The 12,015-nt window shown below is 42.3% G+C and overlaps 1 protein-coding gene across 1 annotated transcript; it reads right to left on the bottom strand.

Annotated features, from left to right (window-relative positions):
- Positions 1–7,743: 7,743 nt before the first annotated feature.
- Positions 7,744–10,295, bottom strand: LOC110229280 (meiosis-specific protein ASY2-like). Its single transcript, XM_021029050.1, has 5 exons — positions 9,612–10,295; positions 8,913–9,533; positions 8,799–8,852; positions 8,633–8,715; positions 7,744–8,508 (listed from the first exon to the last, which is right to left on the bottom strand). The coding sequence occupies exons 1-5, from the start codon at positions 10,222–10,224 to the stop codon at positions 7,744–7,746; spliced, it is 2,136 nt and encodes a 711-aa protein (XP_020884709.1). The 5' UTR covers positions 10,225–10,295.
- Between the last annotated feature and the right edge of the window lie 1,720 nt (positions 10,296–12,015).

Genomic DNA, 12,015 nt, shown 5'->3' with positions numbered 1-12,015 from the left:
TTACTACATTTCCGAAGATAAGCAACAATGTCCGGAGGAGACGCTGCTGAATTATCATTGGCCGAAACCCTTAAAGCCATGCAACAAACCATGTCGGAAATGTCGCAGAAGTTCTCGAATGTGGAAAAGGTTGTCGACACGTTACAAACATCCCAGGTATCTCTTAGTCAAAACGTCAGTACTATACAAACTCGTCTTCGCTCTTTAAGTGCATGAAACCGTGTGGGTATCCGAAGAAGGATATTCAACTCGCCAAGTTCCATTGCGCGAAATGAAACCAGCTGACAAACAACTCCTGGTGCTACTAATAATGTAGTTCAGCCATTGGAGGAAGAGACACAGCTCGAAGATGAAGTTCAACTTGCAGATCAATACGAGCAGGAAAACCTCGACCAGTTCGAGACTATGAGGAAGGTTAGCCAAGAACTAAAAGAAATGAAGTCAAAGTTCCATCAGGCTACAAGTTCGGAGCCGGATATCAATCGAGTCATTGAAGAAGCTAGGCGAACACCTTTCGTTCCGCGAATCGCAAGTTTAAGAATCAAAGATTCTCGGAAGCTCAAGTTGGACCCTTACAGCGGATTGGAGGATCCAAAAAGCTATCTCGCAGCTTTCCTGATAGCTGCCGGAAGAGTCGAATTGGATGAAGCCGATGAGGATGCAGGGTACTGTAAGCTCTTTTCGGAAAATCTATGTGGCTAAGCTCTAATGTGGTTCACCCAATTAGAGCCGGGTTTGATCAGCAATTTCGACGAACTATCAGCTGTGTTCTTAAAACAATATTCCATCCTTATGGACAAAAGTGTTTCGGATGCCGATCTTTGGAACCTGTCACAAGGATCAAATGAGTCACTTCGAGTTTTTATCACCAAGTTCAAAGGAGTGCTGTCAAAGCTCCCAAGAATCTCGCAGCAATCAGCTTTATCTGCCCTACGAAAAGGATTGCGACATGATTCAAAGTTCAAAGAGGATTTAATACTTCATAAACCAGACACGATTCAGGATGCACTCTTCCGTGCAAACAACTGGATGGAAGTAGAGGACAAAAAAGAAAGTTTCGCCAAAAGAAATAAACAAGAGAAGCCGGCAATCACCGTCCCTATCAAGAAGTTTGAATCTAGGGTGAGCAAAGGACCAAGAAAATTTGGGTCTCAACCCTTCAACGGTATTGTCGGAAAGCAATTCCAAGGAAAAGGAAGGTCAAACACTTGGGTCTGTGATGAAAGTTTATATTGCGATATTCATAACGTAACCAGACATTTAACCAAGGATTGTAGTGTCCTTAAGAGGCATCTCGCGGAGCTTTGGGCCAGTGGAGATCTTTCCAAATTCGATATAAAAGATTTCGTAAAGGAATACCACAAATCAAAGGATAACTCCAAAGATCAAAATTCTAAAAGACCAAAGTTATCCAATGAGGAAGAGCCAAGGAGTTCGAAGGGTAAGATCAATGTGATTCTAGGAGGTTCTAAATTTTGCCAAGATTCGATAAGTTCCATCAAAAAACATAGGCGAAATGTTTTACTCAAAGCAAGTTTGAGTGAAGAAGTCGATTTTCAAGGTGTACCAATATCATTTGACGAAGAAGAAACGCGGCACCTCGAGAGACCTCATGATGATGCATTAGTCATTACCCTGGACATTGCTAATTTCGAAGTATCAAGGATTCTTATCGATACGGGCAGTTCGGTCGATCTAATCTTTTTAAGTACTTTAGAAAGAATGGGAATTAGTCGGGCAGACATAATAGGGCCTCCATCTCCGTTAGTGGCCTTCACAAGTGAATCAGCCATGTCCCTCGGAACAATCAAGCTACCAGTCCTTGCCAAACGGGTGTCAAAGATTGTGGATTTTGTTGTCTTCGATAAGCCCGCGGCTTACAACATCATCCTCGGGACTCCCTGGATTTATCAAATGAAAGCAGTCCCCTCTACATATCATCAATGTGTCAAATTTCCAACATCAAGAAGCTTCACGGACGTGTTATCTAGCTAGCCACCGTATGAAGATTCAATAGCAATTAACGAAGCCCGCAAAAGAGGGACTAAGACCAAAATTTCCTAGCGGGCAGAAAAAAGATGATGTAGTAATCGAAGTGGTGTTGGAAGAAGACAAACCGGACCGGAAAATTCGAATTGGGGCAACTTTGACTAGCCAAATAAAAGAAGCTTTGAACGAACTCTTGAGAAAAAACATAACATCATTCGCATGGTCAGCGGCGGATATGCCCGGCATAGATCCAAGCATAATTTGTCATGAACTAAACGTGGATCCAAGCTTCAAGTCGGTAAAACAAAAAAGAAGAAAGCTCGGAGCGGAGCGAGCAAGAATAGTAAATGACGAAGTGGACAAACTCTTAAAGATAGGATCCATAAGGGAAGTGCAATACCCGGAATGGGTAGCAAACACTGTCGTTGTCAAAAAGAAGAATGGAAAAGATAGGGTTTGCATCGACTTCACAGACCTCAATAAAGCATGTCCCAAGGACAGTTTCCCGCTCCCGCATATAGATCGACTTGTAGAATCCACCGCTGGCAATGAGCTGTTAACTTTCATGGATGCTTTTTCGGGTTATAACCAAATAATGATGAACCCCGAAGACCAAGAGAAAACGTCATTTGTCACGGATAGAGGTATCTATTGTTACAAAGTAATGCCTTTTGGTTTGAAAAATGCATGAGCAACTTATCAACGATTGGTTAACAAAATGTTCCACAATCATCTCGGAAAGACAATGGGAGTCTACATAGATGATATGTTGGTTAAATCGTTAAAGAAGGAGGATCACGTTAAGCATTTAGAGGAATGTTTCGATATTCTCAATAAATATCAAATCAACCTGAACCCGGCAAAGTGCACATTCGAAGTCCCATCCGGAGAATTTCTTGGCTATATAGTGACAGAAAGAGGGATTGAGGCCAATCCAAATCAAATTAACGCCTTTTTAAACATGCCATCTCCAAGAAACTTCAAGGAAGTACAACGGTTGACTGGACGGATTGCGGCTTTGAATCATTTTATCTCGAGATCAACAGATAAGTCGTTACCTTTCTACCAAATTCTAAAAGGAAACAAAGGATTCCTTTGGGATGAGAAGTGTGAAGAAGCTTTTGGGCAGCTTAAGGCATACTTAACTACCCCACCTATATTATCCAAACCAGAAGTGGAAGAAAATCTTTATCTATACGTGTCAGTTTCAAACCATGTGGTTAGTGGAGTCCTGGTCCGGGAAGACCGCGGGGAGCAGAAGCCGATTTACTATATAAGTAAGTCAATGACGGATCCAGAAACCAGATATACCATGATGGAAAAACTTGCACTCGCAGTGGTGACTTCGGCTCGGAAGCTGCGCTCGTATTTTTAATCCCATCCGGTTGAGGTATTAACCAACCAGCCACTCCGAACAATACTTCATAGTCCAAGTCAGTCCGGACGTCTGGCGAAGTGGGCGGTGGAATTGAGCGAGTACGACATAGAATTCAAAAGCCTGATCAGTATGAAAGCTCATGTTTTAGCAGATTTCCTGACCGAGCTACCAATATTCGGAACGATAGAATAACTGGAGAACCAAACTTGGAAATTACATGTAGATGGATCTTCATCAAAACAAGGATCAGGAGTGGGAATCAAGTTGGAGTCTCCAACGTCAGAAATTCTAGAACAATCATTCCGATTGTTATTTAATGCTTCCAACAATGAAGCAGAATACGAAGCCCTGATTGCCGGACTTAGATTGGCACAAGGAGTTGGTGCTAAGGAAATAGTCGCCTATTGTGATTCGCAATTAGTAGTTAACCAATTTAATGGAGACTATGAAGCCAAAGACTCAAGAATGGAAGCATACCTCGAAGTGGTGAAGGATCTGTCTAAAAATTTCTCGAAATTCGAATTAATTCGCATACCTCGAGGAGAGAATACAACTGCGGACGCACTTGCCGCGTTGGCATCAACATCAGATCCTGAGTTGAAAAGAGTTATTCCAGTGGAATGCATTTCGGAGCGAAGCATTCAAAACAACAAAGAAACCCTCGTTGTTACAAGATCTCGAGCAGCGGCACGTGACCGTGGCGAACCAGAGGTCGAACCTCCACCCATCAAACGGAGGAAATCAACGGGATCAAACACATCTAGCAAGGAACCCGTTGTTTTAGCAGAAGATGCGATTCCAGAAACAGTATTAGAGACCGAGCCATTAATCGAGGTGGATACTCTTGAACCAAACGAGCATCCCGAACCAGAGCCACGAGTATTTCACAGGGTCGACCAAATTCCGGCTAAAGACTGGGGGGCTGACTGGAGGGAGCCAATAAAGCACTACATCATGATAGGCGAGCTCCCAAAGAATAAGTGGCAGGCCAAGAAAATGAAAATCGTTAGCGCGAAATTTTGTCTATCAAAGGACGCATTATATAGACGAGGTGTTAGTGACCCTTACCTATTATGCATTTTTGGGCCCGAAGTCAAAATCGTTATGAGCGAAGTGCATGAGGGATTATGTGGAAGTCATTCATCAGGAAGGGCTATGACTTTTAAAGTTAAAAGAATGGGATACTATTGGCCCACTATGATTACGGATTGTGTTAAGTTCGCCCAAAGATGTAAGCGCTGCCAACTCCATGCACCATTGATCCATCAACCTTCGGAATTATTCTCCTCCATTTCCGCCCCATACCTATTTATGAGGTGGTCAATGGACATCATTGGACCATTGCACAGATCAACTCGAGGTGTACAATACCTTTTGGTCTTGACGGACTACTTTTCGAAATGGATTGAAGCTGAGGCGTATGTTGGTATCAAGGACTCGGCGGTGAAGACTTTCATTTGGAAAAACATTATATGTCGACATGGAGTTCCGTACGAAATAGTCACTGATAACGGACCACAATTCATTTCACACGAGTTCGATGCCTTTTGTGCGGACTGGGGAATCAAAGTCAGTTATTCTACTCCACGATATCCACAAGGAAACGGTCAAGCTGAAGCCACGAACAAGACGATATTGAGCAATCTCAAGAAACGCTTAAATCATCTAAAGGGAGGATGGTATGAGGAACTCCAACCCGTCCTATGGGCCTATCGTCCAACCCCTAGGCGACCTACCAGAGAAACTCCATTCTCTTTAGTTTATGGCATGGAGGCAGTAGTACCGGCTGAACTCAACGTGCCAGAACTTCGCCGAACAGAAGCACCATTAAATGAGGAAGAAAATTCAGCAATGCTTAATGATTCACTAGATACCATAAATGAAAGGCGTGATCAAGCTTTGATTCGGATTCAGAATTACCAGCAGGCAGCAGCCCGATATTACAACTCTAAAGTCAAAAGTAGGCCATTCTTCGTGGGAGATTATGTGTTAAGGCGCGTCTTTGACAATAAAAAAGAAGAAGGCGCCGGTAAACTCGGTATTAATTGGGAAGGACCTTACGTTGTTACCAAAGTGGTTCGAAACGGCGTTTATAGGCTGAAAGACTTAGAAGACAGGCCAGTCAAGCGACCTTGGAATGTGATCAACCTAAAGATGTTTTATGTTTAAAGCTACATACATTTTTTATGTACATGAACTACGGTGTGACTTGATCCCGAAATGGGTACGTAGGCAGCTCGGAAACGAGTTCAGCTATTAATAAAAATTTGTTTTATTTCTTTATTAAAGGAAAAGGCTCGACTGAGCGAACAAGTGAAGCAAATAAAGGTTCGGCTATGCGAACATACAGGAGATTGGAAATAGAGCGTTTATTCAAACAAATAAGACGGAATGTCCCTCATCGTACACTTCGGATTAGGGAAATCTTGTTGACGAGCAAAACACTTTAACTCCTTGACCAGCAAGATCGAGGATTGGCATCATGCAGTCCGGAATTCGAGCGAAGTCAGAGATTCCAAGCTCGATCCATTCTCCGGGGTGAGAGACAAGGATGTGAAGATCTCTTGATACCGTAGTAAGCCTGCGTTGCATCCGGTTAATCCTCTTCCGGAGTCTCCTCTTTTCCAATTTAAGCTTCCGATGTTGAAGCGCAAGTGCCTCTATAAATGCCATCGCTATTCCTTGGTCTCTGATTCGGAGATCCCTGATCAAAGCGCACGGAGCTCGGATCTGAGACCTGAAGGAGCCGCGAGGTGAAAGAGGCTGCCTGGTTGGCTCATTCGAAACATCTTCGTTTATCATTCTGATCCTGGAGAAGTCGGGCATGGATTCTGAACATCGAAGGTTGAACTCCATACCTGCTAAAATGAAAAAGAGTGGTGAGGAGTAAAGGGAAGGGGAGACCATAATTTATAAGAACGTCGTATCCCTTGGAGTGATTCGCGGAGAGATTTATGCTTTTAAACTAACCCTGCATTAAAAGACGTATCTCCGAGAATATTTTGAAGAATAAGGACAAATGCAAATGTTCCCATAAATAAAAAAAAGGGGGCCAAACCCCATTACGAGTTCAAAATGGGAGCAGAGTTAGGGAACATTTAAGGAAGAGGCTCAGGAACAGGCTCCTTCATCGCCGGTTTAATTTCTGAAGTAGACGCCTTGTTCTTGGCATCCACTTCGGGACGATCCCGAACGCGTTTCCGACGGGTGCTGGCATCCTCCTCGTCTTCTTCTTCGCTATCAGATGGAGCGGTATAGACCGGGGCGTTCACGGGGCCCAGAACTCCCTTAGCACGGAGATACATCTGGAGCATCTTCGGGATCTCAGCAACAGAATCAAAGTTCTGCCATTCCCATTGAAAGGGGTCACTTTCCAGAGCTCTTAACTTCCTCTCCACACGAGCGATGCGAGCCTCTAGTGTTTATCTTCTGAGACCTAGCCGCTGCCTCTCGTCACACAAGCGACGGTGCTTGTCAACGACCTAGAATAAAGATAAGGAAGTGAAACACGGCGAGCGGGAAGAGAACACCCGTCGGCTCGAATCCATCGCCGGACAGAAAAAGCGCGCTGCCGGGATCAATGGGGACTACATTTTTGTTTTCCATTGATATGGTGCTTATCAAATAAACTATGAAGTTTTTCGAGGAGAGATCAAAGGTAAACAATCTCCTATTTATAATAAGAATAGGGTTTGTCTTGGAAACGAAAAATCATTAATGGTGGCGTGCCCTAGTAAATTAAACCATTTTTAGAAATCGAGAAAAGGCAGTTATTGCCTTAAAGGCGAGCCACTTTTCCTACTTTCAAGAAATGAGAAGGGAAAAAGCAACTGTCGCATTAACTACAAAAGTTTTTAAGGCCCAGGCCCAACAAATTTACCGAGTTGACTAAACCCAAAATAGGGAACTCGCGTTAAGCCGAGCTCAGTTCTCACATTCTAAAGAGAAAGGTCTGATCAGCCTAAAAAAATCTCGAAGGCATAACCACAAGGCCACAAAAGGTTAAACGAGGACTTTGCAAACCCGCACACAGTTTTAACCAAACCCTCTTGGGATCAGGACCTAAAAAGGTTTAAAAGCCTCCTCAGACAAATATCTTGTTTAAAAAAAAAAAAAAAGCCTCCTTAGGCAAAAACATGTTCAAATTTAAGTTTTAAAATAAATGAGACAATCCTCAATTTAAAGTGGACACAGCCACTACAGGTTAACAGCCACCTCGGACTCCGTCTCGGTTGTCAGAGTTTCATTCACCTCCTTGGTTGGTGCTTGGTCAGACGAAGCTCCTGGTCCGCTTTTCACAGTATAACCATCCGTCGGAGTGACCTCCAGTGCGGCTGGAACTTCGGGAGGGGCGGCATTTTCTACCTCATTTGAGCCTAGGAAGGATAGTTCCAGTCAACAGAAAATATATAATAATGATAGGGTAAGAAAGAGATAGTAAGTATCAAGAGCTGGAGATTACCTGCCCAGTCTAGACCCGATTCACTTGGGGGAGGTGATTCAATAAAGAATTCCTCGAAGTGCTGTGGGTTGAAGGTTGAAGCTGGAAGAGCTGCCAAGCGACTCCGTTTTTCAGATAAATTAGCGGTTAATTCGGACCTTTCTTGTGCTTCGGAGAAATCTTTGTCATGGATCTGATCCAACATGATCAGGTTGCTCTCGTGCTCTTTGATGTCAGATTCTAGATCTGACCTAGATTTCTCAGTTTGAATGAAGCGAATAGCCCCTTGGATCAATTCCATCCCCCGTCCCTTGACCTCTTTTCTGGCTTTCGATGCTGACCTTGCTAACTCGGAATCACGCAACTTGGCTATCGCTTGGTACTTCGCGTGAAGCTCGGTAAGTTGGTTGTTCAGGGTATCAGCGGATGATTCAGACTCATGAAGTCTACCCTGAACACCAGAAAGTTCATCCTGGAGCTTGTAATTCCGGTCGTACTGGTCCTGCAGCTCCCCCTTTATCTTCGCAAGCTCGGATGTTAGACCATCAACCTTGTCCTCCAGATCATGCTTGGATTCGGTAGAAAAACGGAGATCAGCCTCGAGATTAGAAAACTTGCTCTTCCACGCGTCAATCTCTTTTTCCCGACCAATGACCAACCCTTCGTAATGTTCAATTATGTCATTGAGCTCGCCGTTAGCCTGATATTACATATAAACCCGGAATGACGGATTAGTTCAAAGAATGACAGTGAAATCAGAAAAATGAAGCGGAACTAACCCGAGATGATTGATGAGCATGAAGTAGGTATCGTTCACGAATCGCAGAGCACCACTTGTTAAAATCCGGCAGGATCGCACCTGATCGGGTTTTAAAGCACCGAAAAACGTTACCCTCTTTCTCCATGGCTATGAAAGCAAAAGAGGAAGGGTCTTAGAAATTCAGAATAAGTACAAGACGAACAGAAAAGAATACATGTATATCATCATACCTGAGAGCGATTTGATCTGAGGAACAAGAGCAGGTCTTGTCTTCGGAGAGTCATCTCGAGACTCAGAACTTTCCTTCTGAGAAGCTGCACCCAGGTTCGTCTTCTCGCCACTACGTTGAGAAGAAGAAGACATATCGACAGAACGAGGAGGACCCATTGGTTCAGTAGGAGGGGATGATCGAGGAGAATTGTCAGTCCGGGCCCTTGACTTCTCTCTTCGCGGAGAAGAACCACTGCGGGGTGACATGTCCCTCTTTTTGCGAATTAAATCCTTAAGCGGTTCGTTGCTAAAGTCATCTCGGGAAGAACGAGGAGAGTCACGATTAGGAGATTGGGGCCTCCGGGGAGGACGGTTACCGTGACGTTCACGTCGAGGTGTCAATCTGAAAACGGCGACGGATCTGGCTCCTTCGGTGCTACCGTCGTCAACCAACAAGGTTTTGCTATAATCTTTTTTGTCAATGGCGGTCGCAAGGAACGCCTTGTTCTCATCACAAGCCTCAGCCATCGGCTTGGAGATCATTTTTTGTTGGGCAGTAAGAGCCCGAGCTGACATTCCCTGGGTTGAGGGAGGAGGCGGAAGACGATGAAGTTGATTGGGAGGGCTCATCCTGAGTTTTCGATTGGCCTCTATGAATCGTTCGAGAGTGAAAGAATTCCAAAGGGTTTCCCCTTCGAGGATTATCTTGAAGAATCCAATGAATTCTTCAGTTGGTAGAGTCGGAGCGACGAAAGCTGCGAAGTGAAAATAACAAGTTTAATCAATAGGAATAATAAAACAAATTGGAGGAATGTATGCGACCTAATTTCTACCAGGTTTCGCGGACCACTTCGATGGGAGTAAATCTGATAGACTTCCAATCGAAGCAGGGGTTTTCTTAATCAGGAACCAAGGGTGATGCCAATTTTCATCCTTGTTTGGAAGATGTGAAATGACGTTCCTGTTAGCATTAGGGTATGCCGAGAAATACCCTGTCTTCTTCGATGAACTTCTCACGCTTAGAAGCTCATTCAGCTCGGGGACACCTATAATGTATCCGGCTTCCGCCGCTACTGTTATAATTCCGAGTATGGTTCGGAGGAGATTGGGGGTTAATTGAGGAAGAGCGATCTCGAGAACCGCCAAGTACCGAACTAGGGCTTCGGGAAGTGGGAAAGTTAGTCCGCAACCCTTGAAATAAATCTCGTACACACAGAAGTAACCATCGCGATGGTTCTCTGGGGATTCTGTGGGGTCAGCTATTTGCGCTTCCGCCATAATTTCTGGCGGAATCCGACAAAGCTCTCTCAACCGCTCGAGGGATTGAAGAGTACAAGTGGATCTATAGTGCGGACCGGCAATATCATTAGGACGAGTGCACTCGTCATTACTAGAGCGCCTATCGTCGAATGACGGAGATTCGGGTCTTTCAGAATCAGAAGTCATCAGGGAAAATGAAAAGTTCAAGATCCGACGAGGAGAAATTTGGCGAAGGAAAAGAAGAGAAAAGTTTCAAGTAAAGCGCAAATGTAAAAGTAAAAGTAAAAATGATGATGAAAGAAGTTACCTCACGCAAGCTAGGTGATAATGATGAAATCGCCTCGGGAATCGTGGGGGAAGTGGAAAGGTTTTTTCGCTTTAATAGTAAAAAATTAATATACGGTCGTAATGGCGCCAGATGTCATGCGGCCAACTATGGGTAGCACCGAAATTAAAGGACTGACGGGATCTTGGCGGAAAATCAGAAGATTCCTCAAAACGCAATCTTTTGTCATTAAAGCATTAAAATCCTCCGAATTGGAATAGCACTTCGAAAGACTTGGGGGGCTAATTGTTGGTGTCGGATCCCGCACCAGTAGTTTGGGACCAACCAAAGATTGCCACGTAGTCAGGATAACGGCCCATAAGGGATAAAGCCCATTAGACCCGCAAGTCAAAGGAACAGTCGAAGTGGTTATCACCATAAGGAGAATCCGAAGTGACTGCACCTCGACACGAGTCCAGAGACGAAGTCGCAGTTAAGTCGGACCAAGGATATTTTGGGCCAAAAAGGCGAGGCCCATGGAGATCGGAGTCAACTCAAATTCGAACGTTGAGCATTAAAATCAAAGATCAAAACGGACACATTTAAGAGAGAATAATTGTACTTAATTAGCCATTTAAATGTCGTTTTTCTAGGTATAAATATAAAGGCCAATGGCCATGTAAAGGGGATCTTCCTCTCGAGTAAGAACTACTATAGCAATTTTTGTAGCAATTCATAAGCTTTTTGCATATTTATTTTTGTCCCTCAAGAGTAATCTTTCCTACTTAATAAAATTACTTGAGTGTGTGAATCCGACTTCCACAACAAAATATTAAATATATTTAAAATATGCATTGAAACTTATAAAACATCTTATATAATGAAACAAAATAAAAATCTTAAAATAGCTAGCTTTTACATTAAAAATGTTTTTTTTTGTTAAATACTTAAAAAAAAAGGCTTTTGCAAAAATGTCACTTTTTCAATGCCACTTTTCAAAAATACCTCTTTTTAAAAACCTTATAAAAAATGCTCTTAAAAATATAAGATTTACCCAAATATGTATGTAATATTATTAAAACATACACAAACTACATTTCTATGTATCTAAAATCTTATAAATACTTTATAAATACCTTGTAAATGCATTTTAAATACCTTTAAAATCCTTTAAAATATCTTGTAAAACTTTTGAAAAACCTTAAAAATCCTTTAAAATAACTTGTAAAAGCTTTAAAAACACCTTATAAAACCTTATAAATACTTGGATCGAGTCTTCAAGTAGTAGTTACAATCAATAAGTACCTTATAAACCTAATAAAACTTTATAAAAATTTCAGATTTAAAAAGAAGCATTTTAAAAAATTGACATCTAAAATAGGCATTTTTGAAAAGAGGCACACCAAAAAAGGTATCTATATATACATTTTTGGATGACTTTTAGCAAATAAATCCTGGAATTGGAATGTATTTACGGATGAATGCCATTGGCATTAATTATTTAAATTTGAAAAATATTAATTAAAGATATTACCAGCACGATTTCGAGAATCATAAATTCATATCTTCCTTAATTTTCTGAGTCATTAATGTGAGAATCTTTAGGAAATATTTCTCTATAAAAAAAAAATCCACATTAATGAAGGCATTAAAATCGACACTAACAATTAAATTATTTAGATATTCAATTATTTTAAGATACTTATATGTTA

This window comes from Arabidopsis lyrata (assembly GCF_000004255.2).
Source record: "Arabidopsis lyrata subsp. lyrata unplaced genomic scaffold ARALYscaffold_4, whole genome shotgun sequence".
Classification (NCBI taxonomy): domain Eukaryota; kingdom Viridiplantae; phylum Streptophyta; class Magnoliopsida; order Brassicales; family Brassicaceae; genus Arabidopsis; species Arabidopsis lyrata.
The sequence above is the reverse complement of the archived record's forward strand: the minus strand, read 5'-3'. Positions and strand labels throughout refer to the sequence as shown.

Coding starts and splice junctions, on each gene's coding strand:
- LOC110229280 (XM_021029050.1), bottom strand. CDS start 10,224: ATGACTTCTGATTCTGAAAGACCCGAATCTCCGTCATTCGACGATAGG. Junction 9,534..9,611: donor GAAGTGGTCCGCGAAACCTG/GTAGAAATTAGG, acceptor TTCACTTCGCAG/CTTTCGTCGCTCCGACTCTA. Junction 8,509..8,632: donor ATTTTAACAAGTGGTGCTCT/GCGATTCGTGAA, acceptor ATGTAATATCAG/GCTAACGGCGAGCTCAATGA.